This window comes from Halyomorpha halys, unplaced genomic scaffold (assembly GCF_000696795.3).
Source record: "Halyomorpha halys isolate HHAL.00 unplaced genomic scaffold, Hhal_1.1 Scaffold241.1, whole genome shotgun sequence".
NCBI lineage: Eukaryota > Metazoa > Arthropoda > Insecta > Hemiptera > Pentatomidae > Halyomorpha > Halyomorpha halys.
In genome coordinates, this window is record NW_027105010.1 from 449,540 (window position 1) to 467,901 (window position 18,362).

Consider the following 18,362-nt stretch of genomic DNA (forward strand, 5'->3'; position numbering starts at 1 on the left):
TCTTTTTTTATAAATTTCTGGTAGGTAAAATTAATTAATTAAATTAAATTTTTATCATTACTTGTTATACAGCGTGTTATAAAAGTAGTTTTATTTTAATTTTTAAGAAATATATTTTTTTATTTGTATGTGATGTAAAGTTTCACGTAAATAATCTACTTCGGACTGTTAAGATTGCTCTCAGCAAACATCACAAATAATAATGTTGATCGTAGGTTGTTTATGCAGCAGATCACTACGACGATTCTCTTATCACTGCAGTATGTATTTTACCAGTGTCTAGATATGACACCGTCACATTTCATTGTTTTCGTCCTGCTAGCCTCAAAGGCCTAGTCTCCAGTGGAATGAGAATGCAACAATATCTCCCCACAACCCCAGCTGGATGGAGGTTTGAATTGTATAAACATATATTGCATTCTTTTTTTATTACTCTCATAGCTCTTAAAATTAATTATTTGGTAACTTAATAAATAAGCTCAGGGTATTATGTTAATTTTGTTTGCGTGTTTGTACAAAGAGATTGGCTTGATTTTATCATTATTTTAATTGATGTATACTTAAAATGGATATTTCATTTATTTACTTCATTGCGTAACCTTTTTTGCATCTACTCTCTTTTGTACGTTGCAAAAGACATCATTACATCATACATAAGTTCTTTTTTTGTTTATTTTTTCTAAACATTTCAACCCACAAATATCTTATACTTACCTTGGCAAAAGAATTATTAAACCTCTCAGTTCAGGTAACGATTAGGTTTGTCCCAAGGTGAAACCTAAATTAGGTTTTGGATCATAGCAGTCCAAACAGGCCTTACTCAGATCCAGGGACTGTTTTGACCGACAGAAACGATTCTGATCTTGAAATTTGCGCTAGTAGGAACAACTATCAGATAGTTTGATTATTGCTACCAGAATCGTTGTAATATGAAACCTATAATGCGCATCCTTCTGACTGTTCTTAATCGTCCGTAGTGGTCGTTGGAACAGTTCTATTATATAAAGTATGCTATACGAATAACCTACAATTTTTTTTTTCTTTATGTTTAAAATAAATAAATATTGATATGAATAACTTTCAATACTAATATTTTTTTTGATTAATCCTATTGAAAAATATAATTATTATTTAAAAGGGAATAAACATTTTTAGAGGATTTATAATTTCCACATTTTTTTGTGTGTTTTTCGGGGTCTTAGGATTATATTGTAGAGGCACTACTTATATTCCATTAGTTCTCAAAATCTATATTAATTTGTAAATCGAAATTTTTGTGGTTTTTAATTATTATAAAATACCTATGTACGTTTTACAAGTGAACGTCTATCATTATCTGTTTGTAAAAAACGGAAGGATGGAATGGAGCAATCGTCAGTGGAGAAATCGTATTCACATCAAACACACCAGGCAGTTGACATTTGGCGTCGAGTGAGAAGATCGTCAGGTGGCACCTACGACTTTTATTTCTGTTGTGGTCTCATGAAATGAAAACTTTCACCCCCCACCATGGTTAGAATTGGGGGGTAGTAGATAACCCCCCCCCCTTCTCCCTCCCGTATGTCAGAAATGACCAGGTAGGAGGTCATAAAAAAAAGAAAAGAAACAATGTGGCACCATTACATTACCTAAAAAGATTAGTGTGGTCACATCTATGGTTGTTTAATTGTAGCTGTTCCGTTTCGAGTTTTATAATCATTGAATAAGTTTTGTTGTACTTTTTTACATTTATGTATTTTCAAAGGACTGTTCAATAGGTAATCTTATCTTTTATAATAAGATACAAATAAAACTTTGTTTTTGGAGAAAACAAAACAAAGGAAACTCATACATAAGCTTTGCTCGAAACAAAGTAAGTTCTCAATCGATAATTCTTAAAAAAAAAAATTGGGTGGCCTCCTAGCCTGTTTATCTCTCGAATACGCGTTCGGCTTTCAAATAATATTTTAGAATTATGGTTCGTTATAATGCTTATATGAAAATAATACAAAATCGTTTACTTAGAATTTTGTTTACAATAATATACACCACTGATGATAGTTTTCTTTTATCAAAGTTGAGCTATTACACTAACATATTTCTCTTCCAATTTCTTTTTTAAAAAATCTTTGTTTTAGAACTTTTATATTTTAATGGCGGCGTTAGGTAAATATAAAAGTTCTTTAATTATGTTTAATAAATACTGATTCTTTTTTTCATTTTGTAGTTAGTTTCAATTGTAATTCTCAATTTTAGTTTCTTCAGATCCCTCTTTTCTTAACTTTAAATGTAGTCCTTTTTTATACCTCTTTACAGCAAGCAGATGCCTATCGATATTTAACTAGTACCAGCTGTTATGACGATGTTTATAGTCGTATGTAACCGGCTATCAATCTGTCATCATACAATTCCACGTCTTAGTTAAGAGGGAACTGTGAAACTAATATTTTAGATTTTGCATAAAATGGTAGATAAGAGTACAATTTGTTTATTTGATGTTGATGGAACTTTGACTAAGCCAAGAAAGGTGATTATTTGGCTCTAATTTAAAATATGTATTTCTAATTGTTAAATTTAAAATCTTTATTGATTAGTTAGTTTAAGCCATGAAATATTTGTGTAGCATTTTGTTTGTTTCATTACCTTATACAGGTAGTTGTTCTGTTCCTCTCCAATTAGTATTTCATTGTGCTCAATTTAAAAACCCTGGCATTTTTAGTGTTACACTTTGTGATAAATGGTTGATAGTGAGGGAGAATTTGTGAATATGGCAGTCAGTAATGTCTGAGTTTAATTATAATCTAAAGTCTTATCAATTGTGTGAATTTATAATTATTGCTGTTAAACAGTTTTCTTTCCTGTGTTACTCTGAATGTACTGGAGCATCATTATTTTTTATATCATTGAAGTGTTCAAATCCTTGTGATTTTATAGATTGCCATCTACTCTATGCTTCCTATATCTTGTAAGCAATTGGTATATTTACTATTTTAGTAACCTTCGCAATAGTTTGTTTGCTGGCATATTCCCTTGTGGCTGTAATGTATGCACCTCTTTACTTATCTTGCTATTTCCCAGTAATGCTGGGTATCAGTAATATAAAAATTGGTGTAGCAGCAGTTACTGAAATTATAAGAAATAATAAAATTGATCGTGTTTCTAAATTTAACAGTTTATCAGTCATTGAGTTTGTTCTAATTGGAAAAAGTTATCAATTTATTGGAAAACCTGGAAGAAATTGGATGTTGAACCTATCCACATGAATCTGTTTTCTTCTCTTAAAGAATTTGCTGAGTTTGCAACAGCTGAGATAGTTGTCCATGTTCGCAGGAGGGGCAAGGACCAAATATTAAGAAAATTGATTGGAACTTTGGTCAGCTTAGGCCACCAACCCATCTCATCAGGAATATGTTCATTAAATGTTATGAAATAATAGCAAGATTTAAAAAACAAAATAAGTTACCATGTTTGTATACTATTGAAAAGAAGATGATCGACTGAACAAAAATACGTCAAGGAAGATGAAATAAGGTAAATATTATCCTGCATGTAATTAAAAGAAAGCACACCAACCTTTAATTAACATGGCTATTCCAAGAGGTGCACACATTTTAATTTTTCATTTAAAATATTGGAAAATTCCAATTATCCATCTAATCTATCAGAGTTCAATAAGCAGACATCCTTATGTAGATGGTTTATTTCCTATCTTGTTATGTCTTTGTTATAGTTTTGTAACCTTTTGATGTAATTAAGTGAATTGTTTTCATTTTTTGTCTATTTTGTTTCTCACTTGATTTCTTGAAATTACTAATGGATATATTTATTAAAATGTGGTAGGACTTAATATAATCTCTATGAAGTTAAAATTTGTATTGTAGTTTTTGTTACTTGATCTGATATGTTCATTTATGGATTAAGTGAGTTATAACATAATCAGCAATAGTTGATTTCTGTGTTTATATTCTCCAAGCTCATCTATATAAAAATACTTAGTTAAATGTTTTAAAATCTTATACTTATACTAAGATATAGGATAAATAAATAGCTCATATATTTATTAATTTTTATTAATGTGCTTCAGGTTTGTTGTTCTGTATTAAAAAAAAAATTGACCAAAAGGTTAAGCATGAAATATCTTTTAAACAAAAATTATGTAATTCCAAGGAACTAACAAGGACAAAAAGATAGTTCACTCATGTTTCATTAAATAAAAAATTATCTTCATATATATGTTTATGAAAATATCTTCATCTATTATCCTGTGAAGGTTTCTCCTTTCTCTAACATAGCTATCATTTGATTTCGAGGGTACAATTCAGATAGTAAATGTTTTCTTGAGGATGCACAGTTCTTTCTTTTATAAAGACATCTTTCACTTCGTCTGTAATCTAGGATTGAAGAAAACCTCTTTGGCAAGCTATGATAAATTGGCTCCTTATATTTCCGTTAAAAGTTCATATCAGGAGATCAAGCTGGCTATTCTATAACATGATTACATTTCTGTCAGAAATAGGCTTTAAATATTCCTTCTTATTTCTTCTCATTTCTTTATATATATATATATATTTGTTTTTTCCTGCAGCCTTCTTTTATATACTTTTGGCATAGCTGGGGCTAGTACCACTGAAGGCATCAGATGCAAAGCTTATCTGTTCAGATCCCCTCCTAGCGAGACCGTCTGCCTTCTCATTTCCTCTTATACCTGAATGACCAGACACCTATTAAAGCAAGAGGAGTAAGAGTTTAAATTAATCTTATACTCTTACATCAACTTAGATCAAGTTACATAACTACATAGCGCTTATATGGCTGCCTAACTATCTGTAAAAATTATGATTAATCTGTCCCTCTTATAATAATGTCGGTTTGAGCACAGACATTAATTACTAGCCTGAAAGACTGAAGGTATGTCTTAAAAGCTAATATGTTTCTAAAATAGCTTTATTATTCTATATCTATGTGCACCAGTGTTAGGTTTAATAGTACCTCCATCGCAGCAGTAGGAGTGAGGTACACGGCACCATTCATAAGACCCAACAGTCTTTTCAACGTTCCTAGCAAAGCACTGAATTTACTGACCATAGTCTTTGCAGCACATTGGACAATAGACAGTATTGGTGCTGTATATAGTCAATGTACAATTTTATTAATATTACTGATTACAAAAATTTGGGACTATTAAATACTCAATATCAAATGGGTATAGTATCCTTTTGTTCCACCTCTATTTTATTAATATTTAATGGATATTTCCTTTGTTCATCTTTCTTTTCCTACTTCTACTTTCACAGGATATTAGAAGGATTACATTTGAGAAAAATATGTTAGAAGCAAATGCTATGTTAAAAAATGTATTTAAAATTTTTGGGTATCTTTTTTTCCAGGACTGGATATACCTATGCCCGATATCATCATTTAATATTGTATAGTAATAGCTTTTCTATTACTCTTATAAGGTATTTTTTGATCCTTTTAACCGCACCCCTGACCATCTTCATATTTTGAAAACTATGGTTAATCGTTTGTGTGTGTGTGTATATATATATATATAATCTTAAAAAGATTTGTTGAAGTTCTAAAATTAGGTTATTTTAATACTTCCGAGAAAAAAAAAAACCCCAAATGTTCTATTGGTGCAATTTATTGGCTACAGTTTGATTTTACAGACCACTTTTTAATATAAACTGTTCTTCACTACTTTCTAATTATTTGAAAGTTAATAAATAATGAAAGTATGTGTCTTTCCTTCTTACTCCCATTTATCTTGTTAGGAATTTTAGGTTGTCATATTGTTAGGAAGGCTTGAATTAATATTTGTTTACTTTGAGTTATTTTTGTTATCAATGAGTTACCATGATTACAATGAAATACCATGATTAATAGATTTTAGTGAAATATCAATCACTGTTTCCCCCTGTAATTAAATTAAAATAATTTTATCACCCTAGATACATACATTAGAATTTAGTTATAATTATTTTATTTCTGAAAGAACTTTACTTACTTCATTATTATTTTGTACACTTATTTTTAAAATCTTGTTATGTAATCCTTTTTTCCCTTGAAAAGTTATTTTTATATTCACTATCTTTTTGAAGCTGCATAATGATGTCAGTTTTTGAGTAAAAGTGTTTGTTCATTCTGTTTAACTGAATTTTCATTATGATTATACTTATATTTAATAAAACCAAAATATCTTCTTAACAGATTGTTGGTCACTGATTTATTTCCAAAGTGATCTAATCAGTTTTAATCCAAGTCCAGCAAAATCAGAATGTTGTTAGTTGTTATGAATATATTTTAAGTTAAAATATTATTGGTGTTTTTTTACTTTTCACTAATAATACCATTTTCATTTATTTATTTTTCCATTTTGGAAAATTCCATAGGTTATCGACAAAGATTTGTTGGAATTTTTACTTCAGAATTTGAAAAAACGCTGTGACATTGGTATTGTTGGTGGGTCTGATTTATCTAAAATATCTGAACAGTTAGGAGGAAAAGAAGGTATATTTGTTATTCCTCATTTAATGAATATCAATAATCTTATGCTTTAACTTATTCATATTTGTTATTCTTTTTAGTACTGAAGGAGTTCAATTATGTTTTTGCAGAAAATGGTTTAGTAGCTTTGAAAGATGGAGAAATATTTGCTACTCAGGTTGTTAACTTTACAGTAATATAAGTCCTATCTAATTTGTAATTAGCATATGACATATTCTTATTCATGGATTTCAATTTTCAGTCAATACAAAACTACATCGGAGAAAAAGATATTCAGAAATTTATCAATTATTGTCTGCGTTATATGTCAGAGATAGAACTACCTTTGAAAAGAGGCACTTTCATTGAATTTCGTTCTGGCTTAATTAATGTTTGCCCCATTGGTAGATCATGTAGTCAAGCTGAAAGAGAAGATTTTGAAATATATGACAAGAAACACAAAATACGTGAAACTTTTGTGAAAGACTTAAAAGAAAAGTTTTCAGAAATACCTTTAGAATTTACTATAGGTAATTAATTTTATAAATTTTAATACTGAAAGTACTTTTACAATAATTTATAAATATAGGGTCATACATCCATTTAGTTAAATTTCACAAGGTATCGAAAAATGGATTTTGCCCAGAAAATTTTTTAAATAGAAAGAAAAGTGGTTTGTATATAGTAATGGCAAAATAGTTTACATAAAATATAGCTATGAATTCGTTAAAATTGGTTACAAATTACATGGCAAACCTAACTAAATTATTTTTACTTTTTTAAAATTAACAATCCTCAGTGTGCATAATTGTGTATAATAAAGGAAAGTTTAAGAGGTAATAAAAGTAAATGTGGACACCAAAATTTATACAATTAACTCATGTACCATTGAGAAATAATAAGTAGATGATGTGGACATCTATTGTTTATAATTAGTTCTTGCTGAACATATATATTCCAATATAATTCTGTTGATAAAAAATGATTTACATTTCAACTAATTCTTGTAATTTATTTTTCAAAAATATGAGAAAAAATATTTTTTTTCTTATAAAGAACCAGAAGATAATGCTTTTCATGTTTATATTTCAATGAAAGATGATATTTGCAGTAATTATGGTAATAACTGAATGACAGAAAGATTATTTTTATTTTCTTTAAAAGAACTTTTTTTATTTATTTTATTTTTATACCAGATCGGCCTGGTGGGCCTTACACGGTTGATATAACTTATATTATATATATTTTTTAACAGTTGATTATATTTAAAAGAACTATTACCACCTAGCTTTTTTTTTTTCAGATATTTTCCCTCCATTTGTAGTTTTATAATTTATTTAATTGTTAAAAGGGAAGAAAATAAATTAAGTATTAAATTGATTCTTGATACATCATGTTGCAGAAATCAATCAAATCTTTGATAAACTTTAACAGTGCATGGTATCACATTTTATGAATTTCATAGCATATAAACATTATTTGCTTTGGAAACTTCTGTGTTTTTTTTTTCATATTGTAATTATTATTTCAGGAGGACAGATAAGCTTTGATGTTTATCCTAAAGGATGGGATAAAAGATTTTGTTTACAATTTTTGAAGGATTACAAACATATACATTTCTTTGGTGATAAAACTAGCGAAGGTGGTAATGACTATGAAATCTTTCGTTGTGATCAAACTTATGGGCATAGTGTAACTGGTCCAGAAGATACATTTTCACAATTGAATGCATTATTCCCATAATCTTGTTTTATATTTTGTTTTGAAGAGTGGAAATTATTTTTTAATTTTCTTTACAGAGTACGTTTAAGAAATGTTGCTCTATATTTTTGTAATATGTGTTATTTGAAGACTATAGTCTCAATTATTGTAAGTTTACATTATTTGAATCACTCCCTCTATGACAGAATACACATCTAATAGATAATCTGATTTATTGTTGTTAGTATGCTAAAAGAAAGGGTAAAAGTGCCTATATATGAAAGATACCCATCATATATAAAAATGCTGGTCTGTATAGTCTGTGATTTGCATTAATGTGTTCATTTTGAACCAAGAAAATAATTTTTTTTTTTTAACAATTTATTTATTGTTATTTACAACTGTATTAAAGTAAATACTACTATTAAATTTGCAATAAGTTATGAAATGACATGATACAAACATGTGGAGAATCTACCTGTTAATAGAACTCCAATAGAAAATAACTTGAAATATAAATTCATATTTATTAGAAAGTTATTCTTTCTTAATATCTTTTCTTGTTGTTCTGAGTGGCTGAACTTGGGAGCACAACTAGTACTAGTTTAGAAACCTTGACCTGTAGATGTGTCTCTTAGTCCTCTCTGCCTATATGGTAGGTTGGACAGTTGCATCTTCTCATCTGGGGGCAACTTCAGTTTATACAGATTTTTTTATTCATTATTAGGAATAGCCTTCCAATCTTGAATTGAACTATATTTTCTTTAGCAATTCTTTTCTTTGAACCTATCCACACTCGAATTAGTGTTATCAAAATCATTGTCACTTTCCTCTTTATACTATGAACAAAATTATTATTAAAATATTACCTGATGAAGAGAGATTAGTTTATGAAATTATAATTAAAATAATTACTAAAATGATCAAGACTCAACTGTTTTATATTGGTTTTCTGACCAAAAATTCAGTCTTGTAGAAACCTCCAGAAGTTATTTCTATAATTTTAAATCAATTGTATGATATTTTTACAATGAATATTATGTAAAAGTTATGTATTATATATTAGCTCTGAGTACTTTGCCTCTGGCATTTGTAATGAGAAGTTCAGTAGTACATAGAATTTTAAATGTAAAATGCTGTGAATTTTAGTGTTATTGAAGTCTTTATATTTTAAAGTAGATTTACATAGATACTATATGTAGTATAAATTTGTTTATTTTACTTTTTAACATTCCCTCATTTTGATCTTTTATAATGTTACTCTGCAATAAATATGTTTTTGGAATTTTATGCATCATTTTTCTACCTCAAATATTTTAAAAAATTTAGTGTTTATAAAATCGTGTTTACTTTATCATTACAGATATAAGTCATTTTAAAATAATGATTTGAGAGATATTTTAATAATATATTATTATTGATGTATAAAATTGAACTTAATGATGTTTGGTGGAACTACAGGCAGTCCCTGTTATCAGTCATTTTGGAGTTATATTTGTGAACCAATTTATACCAAGAACTGTTTTATGTCACATTGAATTCTGAGTTACATGTCTTTAAAACAAAAATGCTTCAAAAAAGCAATTCGAATGTAGAATAAAGATATTTGAATTGAGTGCATATTACCTATAAGCTTTATGAGAATTTTGCTTAATATTTTATTATGAGAAATTTCGGATCACAAAAATTGGTAGCGAAATCAACAATTGTAATTTATTTCAGTCCAATCTCATTAAAAAATAATGTTTTTTTTGGCAGCAATTTGCCATGAATTATTTTATTTTCAATAATATTTATATTATTAACAAAAAAGTTAAGTAATATTCAATCATGGCTTGATCCAAAATAGTCTAGTAAAATAGTTTAAAATTTAGCTGTACCTAGAAGTAAGTCTAAATTAATTTCTGCCTACAGATTCTTATGTAAAAATATTGGAAAACATGATCTTAAAAAAAGTTTATCACTTCTTCTGTACCTGTTGTCCTATTATAGCAGAATTTTCAAAATGGGAGCAGTATATTTTAGGTTTATTGCCAATGATCGCTAAAATATTACAAGTAACTGAAATATCATTCATTATAAATGACTTAATAGTGCATTTAACGAGCATCAAATTTAGCCATAATAGAACTAACGTAAAAATTTGCCTTCAATATTTTCCTGAATACAGTTTTTTTAATGGTTATATTTTTTCCCTAACACCATGAAATAAACATTATATATGAATTTATTTTGGAAAATCTGGAAACTGCTACTCTTAAGTCGATGTTTGGAAAACTATATCTTAATATATTAAGTTATTTATATTGATATTATATAAGTTATATATTAAGTGTAGTTAGATATAGCTGTATGTTAATAAAAACTATATGGGTATATTAAACCTACTCACCTTTGGGGGCTGTAATCGGTTTACTATCATCTTTTGCAAACAGTTATACATTATAATTTATTAAAAGAAATTAGTTTACAATTATTTCCAGGTTAATTTGTAATTTTAATGAACTGCAGGCACTGTATTATGATCAAGAAGATGTAGCCAAGCAACAACTACACAGCAGGTAAGTCTTGTAATGCTTCAATGGGTGCCAAAGTTCTAGATTTTGATTTTGAGGTCAAAAATTCTGTTATGGAGAGGGCAGTGTGACATGAGGCGTTTTCATGATGGAGCATCCATTTGTCTACAATGTCTGGATCTCACGAGAATGACTCGTTTTCTTAGCCTTTCAAAAATCTTAGTCAACAGTTTGTCTCCTTCGGTCAAAAAAAATCAATCATTGATTTGATTTTCGATTTGCTAATTCAAGCTTTCTTTGATCGAAAAGAGTTTCCATAGTACCACTCCTCACTTTGCTTCTTGGTCTCAGGACCATATTCAAAAATCCACGATTCATCACCTGTGATCGCACGGCTTGCTCATTAGCGATTCTGTTAAGAAGATCAAGACACTTGTTTTTTCGAATGACCTGCTGAATTGTGAGGTTTTTCGGCAACATTTGGCACAGACCTTTCGTATGTGCAAATTGTCTGTCAAAATTTAATGAACCGTAAATCTGTTCAATTTTACGAGTTCACTCAAAATTCTTAATGTTAAAAGACGATCTGATCTCACAAGAGTGTTCACACGTTCGATGTTTTCGAAGATGAAGCCCTCCCAGAACGAAGTTCATCTTCAACGTGTTCTCTGCCTTCCAAAAATGATTTGTGCCAGCGAAAAACTTGAGCTCGGGAAAATAGCAGTCGCAAAAATCACATCGTTATCGGAAGGAGTTGAAACTCGCACTGAGCTGCGGCAGGGCACTGATACACATGCTCTATCTATCAAGGAAAACAATACAGAGTCACCAGATCGCTTGCAGTGTTGCCAGTCTCATTACTTTTCTGCCACACCTCATATTGTACCAGCAATTGTTTAAATTTGTGAGCGCCTCCGGGAAATTTCAGTACGGCCTCTGCTAAGGTTACTCAATTTAATTAAACATTTGCCTAACTAACCATTTATTTCTTGACTTTAGGTCTACTTACGACAGTAATTGTGGGAAGATCCAAGATCTACACCATGAGAAGCGTTCTTTGACCTAGAAAATAATGTCATTAAGCTAGTATTTGTTGTCAATACCTCTAGAACCAAATAAATGCTGGTCAAGCAAGAGGTTCTGGCGAATATTTGGTCCAGATTGGGCCATACTAGTTTGAACGAGTTGAAGATTTTGTGTACGTGGGGTTGCAGAATAATGCAGGTCATAACATTCTGCTGACGATCTGTCAAGAGGTTCTATTTTGGGTTTTGTTGGCATATGAAACACTGATCAGACCAGTGCTTAGATACGGATCAGAAATGGACCTTCTCTAAGTTTTATAAAAGGGATTTCCTAACATTTTAGAGAAAAATCGTTATGCATATTTACAGCATAGTGACGAATCGTACATCATGGAGCGGAGAACGAGTAAAAACGGGGCAGTAAACTCCTTGTTTAATGAGCCTTGATGTAGTAAAATTTTTAAAAATCAGTTAATGTTGCAACAAAGGAGCTCTATGAGAGCCTACAAAATTCAATGATGAAGACATGTATGACACAAGACCCGAGAGGCTATAAGACGTTTTGACGGGTTGGTATTGAATCCTCTCCTCTGTGTTAAGATTTAGAGGACAGCAGCACTACACCAATTAAACTGGCGGAAACTGTTATCTTTTACTACTTTCAAGTAGAAGCTTCTAGCAGCAACCGCAAGTGCCATTACAGCCGAGAACTGTACAGCGCGACCCACCTGGTAAGACATTAACCTCAGTCAATCGACAATCATCTTAATCATCTCACCGTTATCGCTTCCCACCAAGATGAAGAGCCTCAGTTCATTTCACCTTGGAGCACCACCAATGTTTTCTCTAGCCATTTATTTTGTTCATTTATTCAACAAAATGTAAATAATTTTATAATGTTATATATAAACATGTAATTACCATTATAACTGAAAATATATATTTTTTTTATTTGTTGATTTAATAAGTAAAGTTTATTATAATATACTGAAACACAAAAAAGTAAGTTCTTACAGCCTTAGGTTCTTACACCCTCTTACCGGCCTTTGTATCGTTAGTAGAATCAATATCCCACCGATGGTGCTCAACAAGTACCTTCCTAGGACAGCAAATAAGAGATTCAGTATATTGTTCCTACTTATTTTTTGATATGAAGAGGCTTATTTCATGGTAGTTCCCTGTTGGTCACCTCCTCCTTCCTCTACCCTTTATCCTCTCATAGGACCCGAGGGCTAGCTACCCGTCGGGCTTACATACCTCCTTCGTATCTTCAGGAATAGCACTCGGTAGAACGAAGTTATCTTCCTGTATGACCCGGCGGCTGGCTATCCTCCGGGCTTGAATACCTCCTTTGACTTACAAGAATAGTACCCGGTAGGACGAGGTTACCAACCTTAGAAAACTTACATTCTGTCACCCTGTAGGTCTCATCCTATCTATTCACCGCCTTATAAACTCTCTCACCTATATCGTTTAGTCAGTCTGGTCAAGAGCACCTATTATCTATTGGAGTCATATATAACTCAACCACTTCGACAAGCGTAATGGAGGAGGTATCTGTTCTTTTGCAAGGATCTAAAGCGAACATCTTTAGAACTTGCTGTAGCAAGAAGTTCGACTACAATCCACCAGAGCGCAGCACCTCGAGCCTCACCGAAGCTCTCAAATTTATATATTATTGTATTTTATAAAAACATATCATTATTTGTACATATTATTAATTTTTATATATACTACTGAGCAATGTCAATAAAATAATAAATAAATGATGCCAAAATAACGCACGAAACTACCTCAAGCAGATAAGATAAGACCGTCTTCTGGGTCACAGCCTGCACTAGGCCTATAAATAAGGGTCTTGAAGAATTCCTATTCATCATCAATTCATGGTATGGTCCGCACAACATCGTGAAAGAGGAAGAAGCCCCCGGAACTGCATCAACTCCTAGAACTGCCCACAGTGCCAGAGGTCATTAGTCGAAGGCACGTCAAGTTCTTTGACTCCCTCCAATTTTTGACCAATCCACTCTTCCAGGCACTGACACCAGCACCTCCACCAGTCCGATGGCAGGATTTACACCCGAGACCATCACAACTTTAACCCAGCAAAAGTGACAGTGACACAATTTTCAGTTTTAGTTTTGTAGTTTTAGTGTTTTTAGGTTTAGTGAAAAGTAAAAAAAAATTGAAGTGCGCCCCAGCACCTCACATATATTCAAATTGAACAGTGGACTTTCAAAAAAATTTTGTATTATATCGAGCCATCCCTTAGAATGGAGCACAGCTCCAGTAAAAGGGCAAAAATCAACAAATTGTATATATATATACTGTATTGTACATATGTTTATATTTTGTAACTATTTTATGAATAAAGGGGATGTGAAACAAAAAAAAAAAAATCATGGTTATTTTTACTTAATCACAAATCAGAAGACATAGATCCACAGTCTCTACTTGAGATAGTTTCAGTTTATAGCCGATCATGATTTCTAAATGGTTGTTATTTTTTGTTCATCCTTAACATGATTTCTCTCCTCTACCTGTTATCCCTTCCTAAGCTCCAGTGACTAGGGCTAGCTACCATCCGCGCTAACACACCTCTTTTACCTCTGTTGGAATAGTACCTGGCAGGACGAAGGCCCTTCCTGCATGACTGGAGTTGTTGTCACCCCGTTCGTCTGATTCTATCTAATCATCTTCCTTGTCAACTACCTTACCATTATAAACTGAACATACATCATCTAAGCATTCTGGACAAGCAGTATCAGAAAGAAACAAACCCACCTCCACATTGCTATCCCTTTACTTGACTGTATGCAAACACCCTGAGTGCACAGAGATTGGTAAGCTTTCTGCATTGTTTTAAGATGGACACCTGCACACCCCCCCCATAAAACTTGTTGTAGACTGGCTTTTGAATATAATATTCCATATAAAAAAAATTTAGACTTTCTTGCATTAAATTTTGTTTCATTCACTAAGTACCCTAATCATATATTAGTCTATTTTTGTGTTTATGAATTGTTAAAATTTACTTACCTTGAAAAATTTGAAAATAAAATGTTCTAATTGTATTAAGAAAGACTTAGGATAATCTACAATTCTGAAATTGGCAGCTCTGCAGTTCAGAAGTTCTTAGTAACATATAAATATTACTGAATACAGCCAAAATTATCTTGAATGATAATCCTCATCATCACCCACAGTTTATAAGATCAGAGGTGTAGCAAGATAATATTCAATTTATCATACTATTAAAAATAAAGAAATAAATATTTGTAAACAATTTATTTTATACATTTTGGAAATATTTACATATTTTTTACAAATGAGCAAGAATACATTATTTACATTGTTATTTACATATTTATAAATTTTACAATCTTCTTCATACAACTAAATTTAAAATTAGTTGCTTATTAACCCTGTAAAAATATATTTTTTATGTACACTTATGAAACATTTCTATATTCATCAAATATAAAAAATATATATTATGATCAGTAAAGCTTTTATAGGAGAGAAACCGCTAGCTGTGTTAATTAAACTACAGCAATGCTTAATTTGATTTTTTAATTTTGGATAATAATCATTCCAAAATGATAGAGATTTATAATCGAATGCTTCACTATCGCTCATGTTTGGAATCTTATCTATTATAAAAATACTAGGACTGGACATATCTAAGGCATCCCATTGCATGTTGCGCTTTGATTCTACAGGTCTGGAATATTTTGTAAAATTACCTAAGAAACCCATAACTATATCAGATGTTCTTTTATCTTGGCTATTCCAAGTTACCTGTGGTGACAATGTTGCCCAATATGGCATTCCCCAAAAAAAAGGTAATTCATGTTGTTGTGGAACACCAGGATATTCTTTTGTTTCTCCTAATCCTACTGTTTTTAATCTATAGTCAAATCTATATACATAAGTGGCATTTTTTTTACTGGTGTATTTTCCCAATTGGAAAGTTGCAGAACCATATTTCTTTTCAATCACAAGTTTTGAATATTTGTTATAATACATCTTTTTATCTTCTAAAATTTGAGATGGTGTGTAAAAAAATAATACAGATTCTGTCAATAAATCATCATTGCATGTTTCATTGTCAGCATTAGTGTTCAAATTTTCAATCATTTCATGATCCTCAATCATTCCTTTTATAATATCTTGAAATTCCATATCTGATTTAATATCAATAATTGGAACATCTTCAATATCAGTATAGCCCATCATTAAAGGAACACTATTTACAACAGATTCTCTTTCCAACAACAATGTTTCTGGATTTTGTGTGAGATATGTTGGCATTAGGTTCTTATTTTGGTCAGGCAGTACTGGACCCCAAGAATAACCCTCAGCAATTTTTAATAAATCATCTGTATCGACATTTTGAAGACATTCCTCTAAAGTGATTTTGATGGAATCTTTACCACAATTCACCTGGTCAGCAATGTCTGCAATGGTCAATGGATTTTTAATAGGTTTTGAGCTTAAGAAATTGCCACTCATCAAAATAGCTTTATGAAACTTTCCTGATGATAGTTCTGTTAGTAAATGTAATGAAATGCTCACAGCTCCTGCACTATGACCCCATAAAGTGACATCATATTTTGATCCATTAAAATATTTTATATGTTCTTGTACCCAATCTAATATTGCTATTTGATCTAGAAGACCAAGATTTCCTGGTGTTTCTTTATCTATAGCTGCCATGAAACCAAAAATGTTTAGGCGATAAGATGCTGTAACAACTATGACCTGTAACAATAAAAATGTGTCATGTAGTTCAAAACTTCAAGTATTAGACCTTACTCCACATATTTTATTTCTAACAAAAATTCATTTATAACATTTCTTACAAATTAATAAATGATAAAAAAAATTTTTTAAACAAAAAAAAATTCTTTTGTAAAATTATAAAATAGAAAATTTATAAAATTCCATAAAACTTGTAAACAGTTCTATAAATTTTGTATAGATAATATGTTGTATCTGAGAATTGTTTTTTTAAATAAACGATTATCAGAACCAAGAATCCAAACATTCCATTCATTAATATTAAATGTTTGAATCTTATTCTTTTTCCTTAGAAATTATGTTGTAAAATTATCATCAGGTATATTTAATTTTATTTACAATAATTGTCCAATTTATTTTTTTTTATTCAGGAAAGTCTATTATAAATATTATTTTCATACATATTCTAATACTTTAGTTAAATATTTGCTAAATATTAACATTTCATTATAAAAAGATGGTCAGGGTTGCGGTCAAAAAAAGAACAAATAGTTTATAACTATTTGTTCTTTTTTTGACCGCAACCCTGACCATCTTCTTATATTACATTTTTATGGTCAACTATATATACATATATTAACATTTCATGAATCTAAAAAGTTTGAAAATAAATTTATATTGTTTCTACTTTTCTATTAATTTTTTTCATTAATTAAAAATCACTGATTTCAAGTAGTGAGATTCTTCCCTTTATTTAATGTTGTTCAAATGTTCTTTGTTAATTAATTTATAGTTTTCTTTTCAAATTATAGGGACTAAATTCTCTTCCAGCTTAAAGTTTATGGTTTTATCATGCGATTCATTATTATTAAAGATGGAAGATTATTTATTATCCTTCTAAATTAGTTTCTTACTTTTAAGATTCACATCAGAAAATTTTAGAGCTGTTTGAACTGAAAATGATAGTTTCCATAATTAAATTCATGGACTATTTCAGTTATTTGATATGATTTTTCTAAAGTTTAAACCATCGTTTCTGTGTTTTTTCATCCCTTTTCTAAAGATGGTTATAAATATTCCATGTGTTTTATTTTACACTTAGCACAATAAATGATTAAAAACAAGAAATTATTATTTTTTAAAAGTAATACCTGATATATTTTTAAATTACATGTAAAATAATTATAATTGTGAAAGTATTTATTAAATATATATTTTTGGATTTTAATGTCTCAGGCAAAAATTCTTCAACAAAAAAAAATTATTTTAAAGTGAAAATAAAAGTAGATGTATCAAATTTTATATTTCTATGGAAATATTTTATTTTAATCATGAATGGTTTTTATTTCAGCCGAATAGTTAAAGCACAAGTTCATATTTCTGGTCATGAGAGATTCATGATAAAAGAAAGTATAAATGAATCAACAACTGACTTGATGAAGCATGAGTATCCTCAAGGAATGGAGCTCATTTTTTTCATCCATTCTTACTTAATCAGAAATAAACACAAGTATTGTATATCGAAAAATTGTATTGTAGCCCACTGTTTGAGAAATACTCAGTCCTAACATTACAATGCGTATCCATTCTTGGCTAAGTAATGAGAAAAAGTTTTAGAAGAGTTAACATACTAATATTTCTGCAAATTATTATCTTAAAAAATCAAACAGATTTACCAAAACATACCAAAGTATTATCTATAGGAATCATATTTTATATTATCGAAAAGATTCTGTAACAAACTAGCTAATAACATTAGAAAATGTACCTGATATACAAAAGGAAAGTGTTTAATATACTGTTTGATTGAATATTTTTTTACATTACTTAGGAGTATCTGCAGATGAAAATGTGTGATAAAATATACGTAATGAAATATATATATATATATATTTTAGCGTGTAATTAACAA

General features: G+C 29.9%; 2 protein-coding genes across 4 annotated transcripts in view; one reads left to right on the forward strand and one right to left on the reverse strand.

Annotated features, from left to right (window-relative positions):
• The first annotated feature begins 370 nt into the window (after nucleotides 1–370).
• On the forward strand, nucleotides 371–9,452 carry Pmm2 (phosphomannomutase). Of its 2 annotated transcripts, none has more exons than XM_067047296.1 (5): nucleotides 371–391; nucleotides 6,372–6,489; nucleotides 6,567–6,643; nucleotides 6,728–6,995; nucleotides 7,997–9,452. In XM_067047296.1, the coding sequence occupies exons 1-5, from the start codon at nucleotides 386–388 to the stop codon at nucleotides 8,206–8,208; spliced, it is 681 nt and encodes a 226-aa protein (XP_066903397.1). In that variant the 5' UTR covers nucleotides 371–385; the 3' UTR covers nucleotides 8,209–9,452. The 2 variants fall into 2 exon arrangements, with proteins under 2 accessions (XP_066903397.1, XP_014275051.1); XM_014419565.3 differs by lacking the exon at nucleotides 371–391 and adding an exon at nucleotides 2,332–2,506.
• A 5,594-nt stretch (nucleotides 9,453–15,046) lies between these two features.
• LOC106680085 (fatty acyl-CoA hydrolase precursor, medium chain) overlaps nucleotides 15,047–18,362 on the reverse strand; it is a 32,961-nt gene continuing 29,645 nt past the window's right edge. For both annotated transcript variants that reach the window (XM_014419567.3, XM_014419568.3), the window contains one exon: nucleotides 15,047–16,471. In XM_014419567.3, the coding sequence (XP_014275053.1) occupies nucleotides 15,182–16,471 (1,290 nt within the window). In that variant the 3' untranslated portion in view covers nucleotides 15,047–15,181. The remainder of the gene's footprint in view (nucleotides 16,472–18,362) is intronic.

Coding starts and splice junctions, on each gene's coding strand:
- Pmm2 (XM_014419565.3), top strand. CDS start 2,444: ATGGTAGATAAGAGTACAATTTGTTTATTTGATGTTGATGGAACTTTG. Junction 2,507..6,371: donor CTTTGACTAAGCCAAGAAAG/GTGATTATTTGG, acceptor AAAATTCCATAG/GTTATCGACAAAGATTTGTT. Junction 6,996..7,996: donor ACCTTTAGAATTTACTATAG/GTAATTAATTTT, acceptor TTATTATTTCAG/GAGGACAGATAAGCTTTGAT.